Consider the following 21,921-nt stretch of genomic DNA (forward strand, 5'->3'; position numbering starts at 1 on the left):
GATGACACAGAACTTGCCATGTTCAGGTTCCCTTCTCCTAAGTTCTGGAATTACAGGCACATACATACATACAGCCCTGTTTCTGATGCTTTGACTTCACTTAGGTTTGAATTTTGTCAAAAAGTATGTAGTATACGAATCACTTAAGAAGTGGATAATGGCTTAAGCTAGAAGCCATGAACATTAGTTATAAGAGTAATGAGCAAAACCTGATGCTTAATTTGCCCTTGAATTTTTTTTTCTGCTCATGGATCTTGAGCTACAGATAATTAATAGTTTGTTTAGACCATTTAATGCAACTACTTTAAGTAAATATTCATGGAAAGCAAACATAACTACATAGTACCTAAAATTAAATAATTTGAATGTATCAAGGTTATTGGTATTTGTCAAGCAGTAGCATATTAGAAAAAGGATATTACGTAAAAAGTATGCCTCTATCCAGAAGAAAACGTTGTAATAGAGCTACATTAAAAATGACAGGTATCTGAATAAAGGTATTTCTAAGTAATTTAGCAGACCTAGAAAATCATTAGAATATTGAGTTTACACAATAACTTTCTCAATTTAATTGTGTCATAAAGAATTTTTTTTCTCTGTGCCAGTATAAATTTTGTGGGATGGTTTCCTTCAGTGATTATCCTCTGATAATCACACAGTTGCAAACATATATAGTTACATGCTAAATTAGCAGTCCTCAAAGTAAAAAATCCTACAGTTTACTTTTATAGAAATCCTTTGTAGAGCTTTGGATGAAACAATCTTATTAACACTACAAATTTCACAATTTGGTAGAAACCCATAATAGAAGATTATCTGACAAGTTTAACAGAAGCAAAATCAGAAATACATATTGGTGCACATAACACTGCTATGTGTGCCCTTCCCTCTTTCAGTGTGTGCTTAGATTATCCTGTTTAATTTTTATTTATGACACAAAATATCAATGGAGACCACTGCTGTGCAAACTAGGAGTGGAGATGGGAGATCATTTAATGAAAGTCAGTTCATCTAAATGTGATACATGACTCATAATGAATAACAGGGGATGAAAGAGAAGAGAAAGCCTGAGCTGGAACAGAGAGAAGGGAACTCGGAACTGCCAAGGTGGAAGCCAATACTACATGCTTTATTTCCTAATAAAGGCTGAGAGTTGGCTATAAAGGTGGTTACCAATGAGGTCGGGGTGCCACAGAGGAGTATCCCATAATCCCCCATTTCTCTTCTCCAATCCATCTAATAAAGAAAATTTAGTACTTTCCCAACAACTACATTCACTTAAGGTAATAGCTACAGAGTTTCTTTATCAATGACAGACAGTGTTCTAAGCACTACAGCCTTTTCACAGGATAATTCCTGGACTAATGAGTAACAGTCTGTCTTTCTCACTTATGACATTTAAAATCAAAGTGGAGAATAAGGCCTCGGTATTACAGTTCAGAGTGTGAATGAAATCTACATAAATTATGTAAAATACTCATTTTCATTTGTTTTTCTTTTATTTTTATAATTATAAGCTATAAAGTAATTTATTCAGCCAGTGCATATTCTGTTCTGTCTTGAATAACAGAATCAGATGGTTTGGTAAAAGAATTACATTAAAATTAATACTGAAGTGGCCTAACATTAAGATACCCGCTTAAGTGAAATTGCAAATGAGCATTATCCTGGATTCTCTTTGGAGTAACCTTAAAAACATGCATGTCTTTCTTCCAACCATTGATATTCTGTGAGGTTCCCACCGCAATACTTTCCCAGATTAAAGACTGTTAGGTCAAGAATCAAAAATTGAAGGCAGTTTTAATCAAAATATCAATAATTTATAAAACTAAACATACTAACAGGGAAGCCATGCTGCCTCAAGCTGGCTTTCGGTCATTTTAGTATTCATGGGGACATCTCTGCAATGCACCTGCCTGAATCTCCACAGTCCCATTGTCAGCCATACACTAGCCTGAAACATTTATTAAATTTCCCAGGCTTTCTTTATCATTTATTCCTTTGGTAAGCAGCTTCCGAGGACACTATTCAGTTAAATCTATTATCTTCAGTATGATTTATTCCTCCGTTTACTTCATTTGAAAAATATGTCTAATCTTCATTTGTTAGGCAAGAAAAAAATGAAGGTGTGCAACTTCAAGCTCACTTCTAATATTTCAAGTGCATGTTTACTTAACAAAATTCCTTTGGGTATATTTCCTAATGAAGCTGTATAGTCCACCGTTTATACTTTTAATCATCTGTGCCTTTTAAAAATGATAAATGAAAGAAACATGCCATCTATATTTTTCCACACACTAATAAGCATGTTTACTCTAATGTATAAAAATGAGCAAACACACACACACAAAAGTAATCTGACCTCTTACACTGTAGCTAGAGTTTGGGGATTATCCCTTGATCTCTCCTGACAGAGTGTATGCAACTCAGTCATAAATCAAATTTTGGGTACAGTACTGTGAATAAGGTGCCTATGTTTTTAACTAAAGATAAAACATCACAAAGAGTGTCAGTTCAAAGAACACAACCGAATCAATAACATATACGCAGCATTAGTTCTTCATGTCTCAACAGGCGCTTCCCTGTTCCTCACTTACCGTCTGAAAGGGTAACAACCGTTACATCGTCAGTAGATACTCCTGGCCCGTAACGATTATAAGCAAGGAGTCGGAGAGTATATTCCGTGAATTTCTTCAGGCCTTCCAGTTTATAGGATAGTCCATCGACCTCTACATTCTGCAGACATAAAATGCCAGAATAGTTATTGAGGAAGCACATTAGAGCAGAAATGGCAGCCGTTCTATGTAGTCAGTGAAGTGAACATTAGATACTCCTTCATAGAAACACACTCTAGCCCTTTAATGAATTGCTATAAAACCATCCTTGACTCAGACACTCCCCCCACTAAAGCCCAAGTACTCTGCAGACTCCATGTTAAACCACTATCCTGAAACTTTTGTAGTCATTAAGCTTCAATTTGTTTAAACCACCCAGAGCACTGAGTAGTATGGGTTATTCTACCCACATCAAAACCCTGACTAATAGAAATGCCCCCAAATTAAATAATTTGTTGAGACATCACACACAGATTGCCATTCTCTTGAAGAACTAAGTCCACAGATACTGAAACTCTCGGACAATTTGCCATTAGCTTTATGTCTCTAAATGCCATGGTGTATATTCAAGCTATTTCTCTCTAACTCACAACAACTGTACTTGGAAATAATCAGTGGTTCTGTAATCATGCTAAGCGATGAGCTGTATCGGGATCTGGCAAGTGCCCCGTATCTTTGGCTCTAGAGTCATCCTGGAGATGGATGGCATAGGACTCATTTCTTACCCACCTGTTCTTTTCCTGTAGACACCTCAGTGCAAAACAATCTGTAACCTTGTACTGGACCATTTGCATAGGCAGGGGGCTCCCATGAAATAAGAATTGAGGTAGGTGAGGTAGATACAGCGTGCAGGTTTTCTACTGGCCCTGGAACTTGCACTGTATATAAAAAAAAATTGATGCAAATAAGGTACTTGCTTTCTCAAAACAAACACATGTTTAATCTGTATAGTTCAAGGAAGAGAGAACCATCTGCACTGTTTGTAGGGTAACAAAAAATGATGTTAATATATAATATGAAAGTACAATAATTAAATTTCATGAACAGTTTTGATTCAAAGGAAAGATCATATGAACTGAATAATTCATTTCATATCTGAAGAGACTGGCTAGATTATAAATGTTTAGGATAATGACAGAAAGAAGTAATATTCCCAATCTAAAATTTAATTTAGAAATGATTCCATTCTGCTAATAGACTTTTGTGTGTATATTGCTAACAGCTACCGAAAAAGACTACAATTTATAACTTTAATCTTATAACTTTAAGATTATGATTTCACTTAGTCAAATAAACAACACACCTATGCATAATTCATCTCATTGTCTTTAGGTCAGGGACTTATCATTTAGCAGATTCTGGTTCCTTTAATGTTTTATAAATAATTTTATTTCCAGTTCATTTGTTTATATTTTCTCATAACAATTACTTGATCAAAGATAAAAATACTTTGTTTACAAATAAAATTAGATATCACGGAACCATTATCTATAATCCAAACCCTCCTGTTCCATTGTGTGTGAAGGGTCACAAATTTTCATATTTCTCTATAAGTAGATGTTAATATTTCAATCTGGTTATGCAGCTTATATTTGGAATAAATGGAAATATTTCAAGAGTGTTTCCTGCTGAGTTACAATATTATTCCTCAAATGAAGAATGTAAAATACAAGGGCCAAACACTACAACTAACTCGTGATTTGATTAACACGTGTGCTGAATTATATAATAGTTAAAATTTTGTGACAGATTTTAAGTCTATACGTCCTGATTTCCTGGTGCAGAATAAATCTAGGAACTGGGAGACTGACACGTATGCCTTGGATGTATGATGGAAAGTCTTCCCATCAGATCAGAGACTGTGTAAGAAATAGATAGAATGCACATCCACATATCACTAATGGAAAACAATCATCAACTTTGTAGGAAGCCAAACAATCTTGAGGCTTGGGAAACAGAGAATGAAGTATGTGAAATTCACAGACATTTCTAGCACTCCAGAAAGAACCCAGATGTCCTTCAACAGAGGAATGGATACAGAAAGTGTGGTGTATTTACACAATAGAGTACTACTCAGCTATTAGAAACAATGACTTTATAAAATTCTTAGGCAAATGTATGGAACTAGAGAATATCATCCTGAGTGAGGTAACCCAGTCACAAAAGAACAAACATGATGTGCAGTCATGGATGATTAGATACTAGCCCCAGAAAGCTCTGAATTCCCAAGAAACAACTCACAGACATTATGAAGCTCAAAAGTAAGAAAGGCCAAAATGTAGAAGTCTTGTTCTTTCTTAGAAAAAAGAAATATAGGGTGTATGCAGCTCATGCTTGTAAGCCCTGAGAATGAAGTAATGTGTCCCTTCTGTCTGATCTTAGCTGCTGCTAAGTATCACGTTTCCAGTAAAAATAGTGAAAGCACTATCTAGATTCTCTAATAATGGAAGCAACCACTGTGTCAACAAGTTATGCACCATGCTTGATATACAGGAATCATCTTTAGAATGTTGTCTCACATGGATAAAATTATTGGTGACATTATCAACCCTGTCATTACTGAGTCACGACAAACTGAGTAACCTAAAGGACTACATGTCATGTCATGTAGTCCTTATTGATTAGACAATACAAGTGATTGTTTAATACAAGTGATCACTGATGTCTTTAGAATCATGATGAGTGTAAGGTTGGACTATGTATGTATTTATGTGAGCCTGGGTCCTTTGTAATTGCTATTTATGTTTATTAAATGCTGGTGATTACAGAAAATCAGGCTGTTACTTCCCTAATTTGGACCTAGTATCCATGGGAAGTGCCAACACTTATCACTTATTCATCAGTTTAATAGTCTACATTGCTAATGGCCATTGGACACTATTCAAGGAAGGCATGGGAATAGACTTTTAGGAGAATTCCAAGCAGATCGAACAGACACCAGAAGTGCCAAGGACCATTCTGAAGTGTTTGTTTCAAGTGCTTCACTGGCTGCCTGGCAATGGAGAACAGTCTCTTTGCTAGGGTGAAGTCTCAATGGTAATTCGTTATCTGGTGTCTTACTATACCTTAAGATATAATTTAAGGTTTTATAACATGGGAACAATATCATAGATATTCTCCTATATTAAAACAACACAGCCTTAAATAAGTGAATATATTTACACAGAAATAATAAAACCAATTAAGCATAGTTCTCATCAAAATTCCATATGCTGAATGAGATTAAAGTAGCTCCTTTCCTGGTGTCACTAATACTTAAGTTGAGTTCTAAGTGTTTATCTTTCACAGCAGTGGCACAAATTCATTTGTAAGAGTTTGTAGCACTTCTGTTTTGATTTTAGTTCTATGAAAATATGTGGATAATATGTTTTTGCTTGTCAGTTATGGGTGTATATTTATAGATACATGCAAATAAATGTAAAACAATTATGCTTGTATTCAGGTACTTTTCTAGAAAATATGTTGGTGTATAGTTAGTGTGGTATCACATACATGATATGTGCATATGAGCTACTAAGAAGAGAAAAGTTAAATGGAACACTCACAAATACTCAAAGGTGAGTATTAGATCTGAAATCAATACAGTTAACAGTTCCAGTATTCCATATCATTTCATTTTAGTATGTCAATCAAGAAACCTAATGGGTTTAACTGTTCATCATTTCCAAGATGTGTCTTATACTGATCCCCCTGGACAATAATTTGTGGAAGGCTGAATCTAATTTCTTTCCATCTCAGTTCAAGCTACCTATTTCTTCAAATAATGAAATGACTTTAGGACAGAGGCATGATCTATGGAAGTAACTCATCAATCAATGTCAGTCTAACCAACTGCACTTTAAATTTTTAATGTTGTATTATGGTAGAAATTCGATGTAATGCCTCTGTCTAAGGACAAGTTAAATAGTTACAGTGAAGTAAATGAAATATATTAGATGCCACTGTTTACACTGGGAACAGAAATCTGTGATTATATATAGTTATATGCATTATAGGGTAACAAAGCATTTTATAGTAAGACCTTGATGGACATTAACTTCAAGTGACATATTAGTCAAATATTTAATCAAAATCAATCACACGCAATACAATGGTACTGAGGACAGGATGAGAGGGAGCAGTAAGTAGGAGGGTGAGAAAAAGAGAGAGAGGTAGGAGAGATACCCAAATGTTCCCAGGGACTTAACCACAAATCAAAGAGTACATAGGAGGGTACCCATGACTCCAGCTGAATATGTAGCAGAGGATGGCCTCATCTGCCATCACTGGGAATGGAACCCCTTGGTCCTGTAGAGGGTTGATGACCCAAGATAGTGGAACACTAGACCCCTGAGGAAGGAGTGGGTAAATGGGTGGTAGAGCAACCTCATAGAGGCAGAGGGAGGGAGGAGGAGATTCGGAGTCTTTGGAGGGGAAACTAGGAAGGAGAATAAAATTTGAAATGTAAATAATAAAAGAACCAATTTTTAAAAAGAAAAGAAGAAAGGGAGAGGGAGCCATGGATTAATAAACTACAACAAAATGGCAATAGTTGGGAGGATGAGCGTCAGGAAGTTCGGCATTCTTCCCTAATTCAGCTTGTGTCTGAATTCCTTATTAAGTAATTGATGAAGTTGGTCATGGGAATTCCTTTTATCCAAACAGTAAATGAATATATGAAGGTGTGTGTTCATAGTTTCTGTCATCTGGGTTCATGAGTCTTCGAGAGGCAATGACTAATATGTTAAAAATAACTCAGGCTATTTTCATTCTAAAAAAATAATTAGTGATTTACTCTTTTAAAATTTCATTTACTGATCGTTAACTATGTTAGGGTGTGAAACAATATTCGGTTCACCTTGGAGACATCCTTATCCTTTTCTTATTCATCATCACCATTATTATCTTCTGAGTGTTTTTGTCCAGGTGTGTTGTGTACAGCATGTGTACTTGCTGCCCTTGGACCCCAGAGGAGAATGTTCCAGCTCCTGGAACTTGGAGTTACAGTTTGTGAACTGCCTTGTAGGTACTGGGTATTGAACCTGAGTTCTCTGCTATAACAGTGAGCCATTCCTTCTGACCCATCATAAACTTTTAATCAAAGACTAGTAATTAGAAAGTTGATGTGTCTTTTTAGGTTTTTTTTTTTTTTTGCAAGTTTGAGCTTTTTAAAAGCTGACAGTTCATTTGGTCATATCCAATCCAATAATGTTTTAAATGTTATACTCTTAAGCATGAAGACACATAACTTATGTACAGCTATATTTTGTATCCTTTTCTTTTTTTTTGTCATGTTGTTTAAAGTATCTGGCTATAATATGGTTTCCTAAATCCCAAAAACCTGAGTTATTTTTTATTCAGTCTGTATAATCTACATTCTTGAGATTTAAAAACCTGTCCTAACCAAGAATATGAATCTAAAGGTTTCAAGGAAATGGTTAAGGAAGAAAAAGGCATGCCACAGCCCAGAGAACACTGGCTGAGCTAATGCCTTTCAGCCATTACACTGATGGTTCTCAGCTGGAAATCTGAAATGAAGACAAATGTTAGTGTCAGCGAATATGTACTTGAACATCTGAATATTTAAAGTTTTTTTTCTTTTAAATGACTGTAAAGTACAATGCTTTCTAATGTTCCTAAATTGTCAATTTAACAGCTATTACTCTTGAAGAACCAAAGAAATGCCTCATTCTGAAAAAAAAAATTAAAAGGCATTGTATGTGTTGTCATTCAAATAATGATCCAAAAGTCATATATGCTCAAGTCAGGACAGAAATCTGAAGATGGTTCTCTTTATCATCTTAATAATTTAAAAGTGATTTGGGGGTGAGTTTTAAGGCTGAGAATGAGCAATCTAAGAAATCTTCTGTAGTGATCTGAATGGATTTTACACACTAAGTTCTCTTCTTCCTAGCAGAAATTTCTACTGACAATGATTTGCTAAAAGAACATTTCACATGCAACTCATTTCCCAAACTACTCACAATTATTGGTAATAAAGTGCATGCTTTGATTGCCTTTCGAATCTTTAATCTGGTAGTTAACAGTTTAATAATATAATCTATGAAACCTCTTTCTGTTCTGTGTATAGGCAGTGCAACATCAGAAAATCTACTAGCAATATAATTATCACCATAAGGAATTTTGACTGAACTTGACATATTTATGCAATATGATGGTAATTTGTCAAGGAGAAAGTAAAGAATATATATATTATTCTTGTATATATATGTATATAGTCTAGGTTTCAAGTAAGAAACCACAGGAGTGTTAAAGATTTTTTTTTGTTTTTGGCTGGGAGATATTATATCTTTATTTTGCTTTTAGTTTTAATAGGTAATTTTCTGCTAATGCATGATATACTTGATAGTGTCATTGTGTATTTAACCACACATACACAGCACACAGATACACCTACATAAGAATACACACAATATAAGATATGTATAAAATAGAACTTACATATTGCTTAGGAATATACAGGAATGTATGATTATACATATATAATATATACAAGCATATATATTATAGTTTAGTATGAACAGCCCTAATGAGTCACACTAAGGTTAAGTGGTCAAATAATTACATTTGTTTAAGGGTGTGACAACGTGATAATATACTGCTATTAAGATACCTCAAAATTTTCACTATGGTAACCAACCAGTAACATTTCTGCAACAAGCATATAAATTGTATTGAATTTCAATCTTTAAAACATTGCCAAGAAATTAAAAGTGTGGTGAACCTTCTTGATCTGTGTTGGAACTATCAAACATTATTTTTATTTCATAACTGTTATTTAATAACTTTCTCCATACATTCTTTGTCTGCACGCCTGTGAACCAGGTTCATGTGTAGATCCCAAGGAAACCAGAGAGAATGTTGGATCCACTGAGAGTGGAATCAGAGAAGATTGTATGTTGCCTTGTGACTGAAGGAATTAGATCCAGAACCCCTGGAACAACAGGAAGTGCTCTTAACCACTGAGGCCCCTATCTCACCTCCAAGACTGTAACCTATTTAAATTGAAGATTTATAAATTAATGATGTTCGTGATCTAGAAAATGTAAACACAGCATTAAATACGGAGAAGTAAAACTAAGTTTCAGAACTCATGTGCTATGTAGATGTGAATGTCAGTTTAGCTTATATAAACTTGATTAAGCTGGCTGACTATATTATCCTGACTATAATAAACATAACTATGGAGATTCAATCAATCTGTAAAACCTAAAACCTTTAGTGTGGACATATCTTTGCCCTATTCAACCTCTCATTCACTCCATAGTAGAACTAACAACACAGTAACTAACAGTAAATTTGAATATATTGTTAGAATTGAAGTCCAGAAAAAATTCTCCCATTTACAGAAAAACTGACTTCCAACAGGGCTGTGAAGGTGGTTATACCCCCCAGGAATGCTGGATTTTATTTATATCCGGTCACATTTAAAAGTTTATATTCAAGGAACAGCTAGCTTTGAAGTTTGACTGTACTCTGTTTTTATCTTCTGTGCTTTCTTTAGCACTCTGAAATATTTTGAGGCAGGAATTTTCTAGGAAAACATCAAAACACAGTAAGCACATAAAAAACTTAGAAATATATAATAGGTTCTTACAGTACTTGGTAAGAATATGTCTAGGCGAACCCCACTTAGACCTTAAATTATTAATAACTAATGAGCTAAGAAGATAGCCTGGTGGCAACTTTTGGTATTTAAAAATCATTATGTTTAATCTATACACACACCAAGAAAACTCTGACTATTTCCATGTTACGTTTTATTTTGCATGTATTTTATGCTTATGGCAACTAGAAAGATTACAATGCATACTTTCAAACCTTTAAAAAAAATCAAGTACTGACAAAAATACATTCATATATTTTTATGCCAAAATGCTTTTAATAAAGAATATGTCTAGGTATATAATAATTCTAGAAATCAATCTAACAATTCGTTTTAAGTAATTGGTGGGAGGGTAGAATGCTGAGCCTTTAGTAAAAACTACTAATAAAAAAATTTTTAAGGAATTTTCTTCCTTAAAAACAGTTTTAAGGAAGAAAGAAGAACTTTATGAATCATGAAACATTAATAAAATTTAATTTGATGGGTAATTCATTTCCTCTAGGAGGAATCCTGGGGTCACCTGGTGCCTGCTGGGTAATGAACACAGACGGTATGCACAAAAATGATGTGGCATAAGCAAGACCAGTGACTATGTGCCTCATGGTTATGTGCAGTAAAGGGAGTTTTCGTTCTCATAAAACACTTTTCCAACTGGAACTAAGCATATAATGTAACTACTGATCAGTTCTACTCTTTTCAAAAGTACATAGTAAAATGAAAAGCAGTATGGCAGACTGAGCTTCTTGCTAGCTAATGTTGGCAACTCCTATAGTGTGCTCTCCTTGAGATCATTCAGAGTAACTGTCCAGTATTTCAAGATAGTTATCCTCCTCATTGTCTAAAGGTAGGCAGAGAAGCTGGGACCTCCTTCTACCTAGAAACATGGGTGAGTTAATGTTCAGAACCCACAGTGACTGTGGATCATTACACTACTTTCATCAAGTGGAGATGCACACGCTGTGTAGAAAGTTCTCTCGCAAACCTTCGGTGTGCTACTTGTTTAAGGGAGATTGAAATGTTTTTAGCATCAAAAACTGTCTGTAATATTAAACAGGTTTGTTACCTACTGATTTTCTAGTCTCTTTTCTGATATTTTAACTAATTTCTTGGTTCAGTCATTTTAAAATTTGGCATGCAGTATAATCATCTCTGTGCTGTGAGCCTGCCTAGCCTGGAATGAGTTAAATGAGACACAGGGTTAGACACAGGTATAGCTTTAAAGACTGAAGGTCTCTGGACAACCTAGCTTGTCACCTATACTGAATATTTTAAAAGTCCTAAAAACTTTCCGGCTCATTCTGAAGGGTAAAAGCTCATGACTGCTCTTTGAAGGACCTAACGAACATCTGAAAGAGTTAGATGGAGAGATATTTATACCCAACCAATGGACAGAAGTTGGTGACCCCTATGGCTGAATTAGGGAAAAGCTGAAAAAAGCTGAGGAGAGCAACCCTATATGACCAGCAGTCTTAACTAGCCTGGACTCCAGAGATCTCTCAGACAATGAACCACCAACCAGGTAGCATACACGAACGTGGTTGTTCAAGACCCCCAACACATACAGCAGAGGACTGCCTTGTCTGGGTTCAGAAATAGAAGATGCACCAAACCCTCAAAAGACTGGAGGACCCAGGGAATTCGGAGGTCTGGTGGGGTACAGGTGGGAGAAGGACATCCTCTAGGAAACTCAGGTTGGGAGGGGGAGGAGGTATGGAATATGGAACAGTCAAAGTGTGGACTGGAGGGATTTAAATTTTGGACTCTAAAAAAGATTGAGGCAAAAGAAAATTAAATTAAATAAAACTATTTAAAAATACAGAGCTAAATAAGAATTCTCTACTGAGAAATACTGGATGGCCAAGAAGCACCTAATATCATCCTAGTAATGGAAATGCTCAAGATTCCTAGTAATAAGGATCAAAACAACCCTGAGATCTCATCAAACACCAATCATAACAGCTAAGATCAAAAACTCAAGGAGCAGCACATGCTAGTGAGTATGTGGAGAAAGAGAAACACTCCTCTACTGTTGGTGGGACTGCAAGTTGGTACAACCACTCTAGAATTCAGTCTTGTGGTTCCTCAGAAAATAGGAGGAGACTCAGCTATTCCACTCCTGGGAATACACCCAAAAGTTGCTCCAACACCTAACAAGGATACATGCTCCACCATTTTCATAGCAGCTTTATTTATAAAAGCCTGAAGCTGGAAAGAACCCAGATGTCTTTCAATCAAGGAATGGATACAGAAAGTATGGTACATTTACCAATGGAGTACTACTCAGCTATTAGAAGCAATTACTTCATGAAATTCCCAGGCAAATGGATGGATAGAAACTATCATCCTGAGTGAGGCAACCCAGTCACCAAAGAACACACATGACACGCAGTCACTGATAAGCAGATATTGGCCTTCAAAAGCTTTGAATACCAAAGAAAAAATTCACAGACTTTATGAAGATCAAAAAGAAGGAAGGTCAGAATCTGGATGCTTCAGTCCTTCTTATAAGAGAGAACAGAACACTCATGGGAGGAAATACAAGGTCAAATAGAGGAACAGGGATTGAAGAAAAGATCATTTAGAGGCTGCCTCTCCTGGGGATCCACAGCAATGCAGCCTCCAAACCCAAGCATTATTGCTACTGCCAAGAACTTACTGGCAGGAACCAGATATGGATGCTTCCTCAGAGGCTCTGCCAGAGTCATGCAGATACAGCTGAGAATGCTTGCAGCTAAGCATCAGACTAAGTAAGGGAACCCAAATGGAGGAGTTAGAGAAAGGACTCAAGGAGCTGAAGGGGCTTGCAACTTCGTGGGAAGAAAAACACTATCAACCAACCAAATCCTTCACAATTCCCATGGACTAAAACACAAACCACTGAGCACACATGAACAGACCCATGGCTCCAGGTGCCTATGCAGCAGAAGATAGCATTGTCTGCCGTCAATTGGAGAAGAGGCCTTTGGTCTAGTGAAGGCAAGTTTTCCCAGTGTAGGGGAATGTCAAGTCATTGAGGTGAAGAGGGTGATTGGGAGAGGAGCTCCTTCATGGAAACAAGTGGAGGAGGAGGGGAAAGAAAGCAGAGGGAGGAGGGGATCACATTTGAAATGAAAATACAGAGAATACCCTATGAATTAATTTTGAAAAATGGAAAGAAAAAGCTAGTGTGGGATTTTCTGATTGGAACAAAATAACAGAAGCTCATTACAATGGAAGAAAGCAAGTTAATTTTTTAACAATGTACAAGATCATAAATGATTTTTTGCTTTGTTTTATAACTCACCATTAGTGCCTAAAACTTTATTCTACCAAGTTTAGAGAAGAAAACGTAGTATCACAAATGACATTTAAGGAAAGCTCAAAACATACTCCTGTTATCCTCAACATGTTTGTCTAAAGGTTCAGTTTTAATCAAGTATGACAGTCCTTGGGTAGCCAAGGCAAGAGGATCAGGAGTTCAATACAAACAAAACTTGGATATTACCTTTAAAAAATCAACTCTGACAAAAGGTTGCTCACAAAACCCTGAATTCTGAAAAGAATTTTCTGGGAAGCCATGAAGAACTTCAGTCATTTCAAATAGAAATAGTGATGTGTGCTCACTGAGTCTAGGGTAACTGCGAGAAAATGAGTGTCAGGAACCAAATACCTGAGCCCTAAACACTGAAGTAAGATCATTTTATGCTGTTTAATAATCATGTGGACCCATACTGTCCTTACAACTTTTATCAGGGTTGCCTTATCATATAAAGTTTATGGGAAATCACACAGATAAAAGCATTCAAAGTAAACCAGTGGTTAGTCCTGCTGCTACCAGAAAGAGTTCTTCACTCATTCCCAGCACTCTATTACTTTGCCATAAAATCAGGGGAAAATGTGTTTTTCTCTTCCCAACTCCTGTTTGTAATTTCACAGGAAGAACAACCATATCAATCAACCAGATGCCCAAAAGCTCCCAAAGAGTTGACATGGATGGAACCATGGGTCCAGCTGCATATGTAGCAGAGGATGGCATTGTCTGGCATCAATAGGAAGAGAAGACCTTGGTCCTGTGAAGGCTCTTTTCCTCAGATAGGGTGTTGAGGTGGGAGTGGGTGGGTGGGTGCGGGAGCATCCACAGAGATGCTGGGGAAGGGGAATGGGAAAGGAGGGAACCAGGAAGAGATAACGTTTGAAATATAAATACATAAATGATTCGAAAAATTGTGAATAGATGTGACCTATAATGGGAAACTAAAGAAAAGTATACCAGTATTTATTAATATATCACTATATAATAATATAAATTATTAATATACATTAATATTTCTCATCAGGATTATGCTAATAAGTCCCACCTTGACAAGAGATGTTCTATCTCATCAAATGGCAAAGGTTTTTCTTCGAATAACAATTGAGACTTTTCACCCAGTTGTATATGTCCACAAAGAGTGACTCTCCTGGGGTTTTTTTCCAGACTAGGCAGAGGCCAACTTATTGTTTCATTCCTTTAGAAACTTCACCTACAGGAAGTATATTTTCTGGCCTTTGCTTGCTTCACACTGATTTGGGACTCACATATACTTCAGGACTATATTTCTTCACACAAAATTCTCAGCTCTCTATAAATAGACAAGTACAAGAGAAGCAGGTGTCTTTAGCTTATGCACAACCCAGAGTGTTTCCCATGGTGATAATGTAGCAAAGTCCCAGCAGTCTTTCTTGAAATAGGCTTGTACTGCGGTCAGTGCGGGAGGAATCAATATCTGATATTTGTAGTTTTAATAGAGCTATAAAAGACATGTATAGATTGCTTTTATAAAAGAACCCTGCTGCCATTTGTTAGAAGAGAAAGTTACAGCAATCTTTTCCAGACAGCTAAGTGAACAGATTTTTCTACATAACAACAAAAAATCCTACCTCAAAAAATACCATCTCTTTTGGGGATGCAATTTATTGTTTATCTATTTCTGGCTTTAAATGCTAAGAAACTGCCTTGGATAAAGTATCTGTTTGGAGAGGAACTATATATTAAGGAAAACATTTAGAACTCTATTTTCCTAGCATAAGTTTCTGAGAATCCAGATGTCCTGATACAGCAAGTACCAGAAGGTCCTATTCAATTAACATTTAATAGCAAAGGCTAGCAGAAATATGTATAACTTCATACACATAAGAGTCAGGGATCATAGGTTAAAATCTATAAAGCTCACCAAGACAATGTGGACAAGGTCAAGATTTTTAAAGTCTTTGAACTTGAATTCCCTTATTTTAAATGATGGGGTTCATATAGGTCCTGCCTTGCTATAAAGATATATATTAAGCCATTCATGGTTCATAACAAAAATAAAATTCCTGTTAAATTGTAACCATATTTAATAGTGTGTCAGGAACTATGATAATTGATGGAGAACACTATACCTTTTTTCCATAGGACTAATAGTCCAAGGAGGCAAGAGGAACCATGAAGAGTCAAAAGCAAGGAAATCTAATGTGGGATAGATTCTTAAAACTGACATGGGGTGAAGTAGTTCGTAAAAGCCCATCTCTTTCCTCGAATTTAAGACTCACAAAGCACTTGATTGGTTTTGGCAGTCTGTGATCAATCTACAATACAGAGTAAATTTAAAGGGATAAATCGGGGCATTGGAGGCATAGTTGTTAAATATTCTGGAGTTCTAAGAAATAGGGAAATTCAGCCTTACCCAGAATGATGCTTGTGGTGATGAAAAGACAGAGATTTAGAGGCACCATTAAGAACTTCCAGTGATAGAAGGAAGACTAGGGATATTTCAACCATAATACCTACAGGACTGACACGCATAGCTGGCAACTTGAGTACTGTTCTTTGAGATGAGAAACACTGCACCACACCGAATAGGGACTGTCTTGAGTAAAAGCTGTGTAGGGTGGGTGACTACTAGAGCTTCTGTCCCTTACAATGCTCCCATTGCTACATCATGCACTCATGGAACATTTACCCTAATTATTATCCTAGGCTAGACTTCCTCTTCATCTTTCCTTCTCATTAATTTTCTTGTGTTCCCATTTAGTTACTTTCTAACCCTATGTCTATGAATAGACCCAAGAAAGATGCTTAAGCATCTATTCATCTCCTCTGCTCTGTTCTTCCTTTTTTGCACATATGGTCATTGCCTTTCAGGAACATGGGCTGGTCATTTCTGCTGGTTTTGTCGTTTATTCTCTGCTTAAGTTAGAACCTGTAAGCATAAACTTTGATCATATATAAGGGATTCAAAATAACTGCCCTAAAGAAAGATGAGATTGTCTCAGGGTACTTTTCCCATCTGAGAACTGTCTGTGCATGTTGAAATGTTTCTCTTCCTTACTTCCTTGATGCTTGGAAAGAGAATGGGAGATCCAAGATCATTCCTAGAAGCAGCAACAATAAACATTTCAGCTACAATAGCCCTGGACAGACATCTGACCTTGAAGATCCTGAAATTAACATTCACTCTGTGATTCCACTGACTGACATTTATCTCCAAGAAGCATCTTTACTGCCCATACACATACATGTTTCCCAGAGAAAGGCTGATAACCACAAAGGGACGAAAACCTGGCTGTCCCATATCACCAGGAAGCATCTAAAAGTCTCTCGGTCTGGTCTGTTGACTGAAACGCCCTGAGGATTAAGTTTATTTTATTTTCAGTATTCAAAAGATAAGAAGTTTATTAACCACTTGGAGGATTTGGGCTTGTTCAGAGATAGCAGCAGCAGGACAGACGTGGGCAGTAAATCAGAGGTTGCAGACTTAACACAGTTATACTAGTCTCCTGTGCTGCATCCAAACAGCTTTCTCTAGGTCATTGCCTTGGTATATATACCTATGGGTGTGTAGAGAATGATGGATGAAGTGAAGAACATGACTCTAATCTGCACTCAAAGAACACTAAATTTCATCTTGAATAAAGGAGGAATAAAGTACGGAAAGTTCTGGTGATGTCTGAGTTTATCAATAATTATTTGGGGTGTGTGGGGTGTGGGGGATATGTTCAAAATTTATATCTCAATAACTTTGAAACTCAATTTGATTTAAGGTCAATATCATTCCAAACTTCTTAGCTGGAATTAGCCACAAGATACACATATAAGCCATCTGCATGTTAAAGAAACATGTGGTCCATAAGTGCTCTCATGTAGCCTAAACCATCTAGCAAGTTTGTTGAAAAGATGTAACAGGAGTAAAAGTAATTGTAATGCTATATAATTCACTGGGATTAAATGTGTTGGCTCAACTATTAATAACAAAAATTGAATGGCACATTTTATACCGTTATACTACATTATATCTTTTCTATAATTCTGACAACCCTTAGTTGAGGAAAGCCAATACCTTTGTGTTAAGTAACCACTGTGATTAGAGGCCGTCATTATAAATAAGCAATAGAGATATAGTCAACTCTAGTACTGCTTGGAAGCTTTGCAATGAGAATGAAGAAAATGATTAAATATCTCCAAAGAGGTAGGCAAAATATTACAACAATGAAGACATAAAGCAACTCATATTCCAGGTTAGCAAGCTAATCAAGCTGTTAAATTTAAATAACCAAACTACAAATGATTTGTCAAAAGAATTATGTTGTTATTTGTACTTAAGTATTATGTTTTGTCATGTGTTGAACTACTAAAGTAAAAAAAATAATAGAAGCATTTCAGGTAATTCTGAGCATGTTTTTAAAATACATGTTGATTAAACCCCTGGAAAAATAAGATAATGATTTTATTTTACTGCAAAGTTCTAGTGAAACTTTGCTAAATGAAGACCTTTGGGTTGAGATTATCAAATGTGTGTTCAGTACATTCCTATAACATAAGAGTTAGCATCCATCACCCAAATTTACACTCCCAGTCAGTTCAGGCTTTCACAAATACATTATAATCACAGATAAGATTTCTGTACCAACTTTTCACAATGGTGAAATGTTGATAATTTTGTATCGTTGAAGAGGCATTTTGAAAATGAAATTGCTCTAGATTTTCTTCTTCTCCAAAATTATCTCAGTTGATCTTGGGTGGATTCAAACCCAAGCTCCAGTTCCATTTGTCTTGTCATAGTTAATTCTGTCAAAACAGTCCAAAACTTGTATTAAGAGAAAATTCTGGCTCAGCAATAGTTTTCCGAGTACCATAAAAATACCTTGGTTAAATTCAATAGATAGTAAGATAACAGCACATGACTGTTGTATAGGATCATAACTTTTGAAATTGTGAGGCTCAGATGTGGGCACCAATACATGGGAAGAAACATTGGTTGGAAGATTTTATATGTTTAATTGAAATTTTCATATATGTGCATGGCTATCTCATTTCTTCCTCTCCAATTCTTCCTTCACCTTCCTCACCATTTTCCAATCCAAAAGCATCTACATTTTCACTTTTGTCTTAAAAAAAATCCATTTCCTTTTAGAGCTATATGTAGGTACATAGTTATAGAACAACAACAACAAAATTTCTGACCTCCTTCTCCCAGAATGGCAGCCATTGACTGCCAATAGCTTCTCAGATAGAGTTGGACTTTATGTGCTTCCCCTATATCCATCTGTGCAGTCATTGTTGCAACCCACAGAGCTCATAGGTGGATAAGGCTATTGATGAATTTCCCTGCATGGTAGTTAGAGAGCACCTTCTAACTCTGTGAATCATGTTAGCTAGGGATGAAGGTTCCATGTCAATATTAGCTTGATTTTTCCATGTCCCCTGATTTATATAGATGTTGGCTTCAGTGCCAGGTATTTAATTCCAAGTTCTAGTTGGTGACCAAGAGCAAGAGCAATAGCCTATAATCTTTTTTGGTTAGGGGATGTGTGTGAGTGCGTTCAACAACTAGTAAAAAGGCAATGGACATTTTATGGAACAGCTTATGGTGTCTGGGAGAGGCACTGTCCTACTGTGCGCTCTGTGACAGTGCGGATCTATCTGAAAGTGTTGCAGTGTCTGTATCAAGCAGACTGTGTTCTCTTTGAAGCATAATTACCAGATTAGATTTCAATCCTTAATGTTCTTGAAGTATTAGGTGCTACAGGTCTCCAAACAGTATGGAAAGAAGAGCACATCAAATATACCCTTGAGGACCCTGAGTTGTCACAATACAAACAATACCAACATTTTTGTTCTGTTGTGGTTTTTCCTGAGACGTGAACATATCTAAAAATATAACAGCCAATACATTAACTTATTTAAGAACTTTTCTTGGGAGACAAGAACTAATCCTATCTTAAACTATTAAAGCCAACATATTAATTTATTGAAAAGAAACATGACGTACTTACTCCTTGATCAAATTACATTTTTAACAATTCTACTTATTTTTGTAGGGTGGCATAATGTGTTGAAAAGTTCTCCCCAGATCTATGTGGTCTTGGAATTGTAGAATTGCCCCTAATTGGAAGAAGATCTTTGCAGATATGATTAGTGTAAATGACCTAAGCCCTAAATTCTACATAAGCACTTCCATTTTCAAAGGAGAGGAAAACAGAAACTCAGAGTTGGGATGACTATGATGGGGTGATACTGACAGAGCTTAATGCCTTTTCTTGCCAGAATTCACCAGCAGCTCAGAAAGGATAGGAAAAGAATTTGTGTTCCTCTAGAACCTAGAGAGGGGTGCAACCCTATTGACACTTGGGCTCTATATGTAAAGGCTTATGATGGTGAGAACCCCATTTTTTAATGGTATGTGATGGTTTCATAGTCAGCCAAAACAGTAGGATCATCATAAGAATAAATCAGGAATCAAAACAGGAAAGTCATTTTCTTAAGGTATATATGACATCTCAGTCTGGAACCTGGGGCTGGCAGGGTTCCTTAAAATGTTGTTCTGCCTTCAGGAAGAGAAACTTCAGTTATTTCCAGCCAGTCACTTAAGACAGAGGTTATGAATCCAGAATAGATGCATAGGACTTAAGAGCTCATGTTATTGATCCATCTGTATCAGAATTTAAACTCTATAGACTCAAAGGTTGTCCTTTCTGATGTTTAGCGCTCGGTAGCTACAATTTCAAAGCCCATTTATAGATTTAACAGCATACATGGTACTGGGTAAATGTTTTGGAATCTGGGCACAAAGAATTTAGAAGTTCTCTTCTACTACCTTGTCCTGACATTTGGACAGGTGTGAAAGAAAGGGGATGTTCAAAGTCAGTAGCCAAGTATTTCTTTAATTCTGTAACCTTCACTTGGCTCTAAACCAGACTTCTGCCCATATGATCGTAATGCAGTGATAGAACATTAAGTTTCTACCTATAGATCATTGTGATTGGCATCCCATTAAATTTTGCCTCCAGTTTAATGAACACTGGCAAGGTACACATCAGAGAGCAGGCAGGCTCTCAGCTAACACCCCTGTTGGCATTGACCTGACACTTTTGGATTGGATCCTTATAAAATCTTGGCAACTGGAAAACTGGGCCGCAGATCTGAAACCTGCTTTTAGTCAATTATTTCTGGTATCATGCACATCAAATTACACTTTACAGGACTGGCAGTGAGGATAGTGAATATAAAGAGACTTCCCCATGTTCACAGCACTGTGCACGTGACTGCAACAGACCCATAAGAGACATGCACAGGTACAAATATTTCAACAAGTTATCACATTAAAAAAAGAAAATAGAAACCTTCATATTTCAAAAATTCTATCCTTTTTATTAGATATTTTAAGTGGTTACATTTCAAATGTTATGCCTTTTCCTGCACCAATTTACAGTTTAAACTGCATTTCACTGGCGATTAGTCTGGTTGCATGTGGCATTTCATTTGCTTTTCTAGTCAAAATATTTAGTAATTTTTTGTACTCATAGTGCAAATGAAAACTCAATATCTGCACATGCTTAACAGTTAAATCTAACAAGTATAAAGCATTTAGATCTGTTACTCAGATACCTTCTCTCTTAAGACACCTTCTGAATTGGCTTTTCCCTTACGTTTTCAAATTCCAACCATTCATTATTTTCTGAAAATGAAGACTTATGTCTAATCCCAATTCCTATCTTTCCTTTAATCCCACATTCAACAACATGACTTATCCCCATTCCTCCAAGATCTTCAGTCTGACCAACTCTCCACCTCCACTACTGTGGAAACCTAAATGATCTCCATGATTCCACTTAACCTTGAGAGTTACAGCAAGCCAGGCCCTCCTGTGAAGATGCTTCTCAAGGGGTAGTTAAAGCCAGATTCCAAGGATATGCAACTAGAACCAGTCACCTCACAAATCCCCTCTGCCTTGCTCTAACTTGCCATAGGACAGCCCAGACTTCTTTAATTCTTCCCCCAACCCATGATGCTGGAAAATACTATTTGCTATCTCCAAGGTTATTGGCTATGTCTGAGCGGAATTTTCCAATATCACTTCAGATTCAACAAGGCATTCAGTTAAATAATCCTGTCTCAGAGAGACTCCCTTTTCTAATTATCTATAGCTTCCTAATTTTGCATGTCCTGAAGCAGTTTTGTCATTCCTCATGATTTCACCATTTTCTTATTGTCCTTCTTCATCAGCACAGTACAGACTTTACAGGGAAAAGGACTTTTTGGTAATGAACTGCCAATAACCAGTGCCAAGAAAAAGGGTGGAACTCATGAGGTATACAAAATGATTATTTGCTGATTGAATGAATAAATGAATGAATGAAAGAATGAATGAGTGAATGAATGAACAAATGTATGAATCAAAGACAGCCTAAGGCTCTAATTAA

The 21,921-nt window shown here is 36.3% G+C and overlaps 1 protein-coding gene across 1 annotated transcript in view; it reads right to left on the reverse strand.

Annotated features, from left to right (window-relative positions):
• The window catches only part of DCC (DCC netrin 1 receptor), a gene marked incomplete at both ends in the record, with an annotated part of 1,062,613 nt that overhangs the window by 261,409 nt on the left and 779,283 nt on the right, over window positions 1-21,921 (reverse strand). Inside the window, 2 exons of the mRNA XM_080920225.1 lie at window positions 2,598-2,736; window positions 3,345-3,493. Of these exons, the coding sequence (XP_080776351.1) occupies window positions 2,598-2,736; window positions 3,345-3,493 (288 nt within the window). The remainder of the gene's footprint in view (window positions 1-2,597; window positions 2,737-3,344; window positions 3,494-21,921) is intronic.

Source organism: Micromys minutus, assembly GCF_963924665.1.
Source record: "Micromys minutus genome assembly, chromosome: 8".
Lineage (NCBI taxonomy): Eukaryota > Metazoa > Chordata > Mammalia > Rodentia > Muridae > Micromys > Micromys minutus.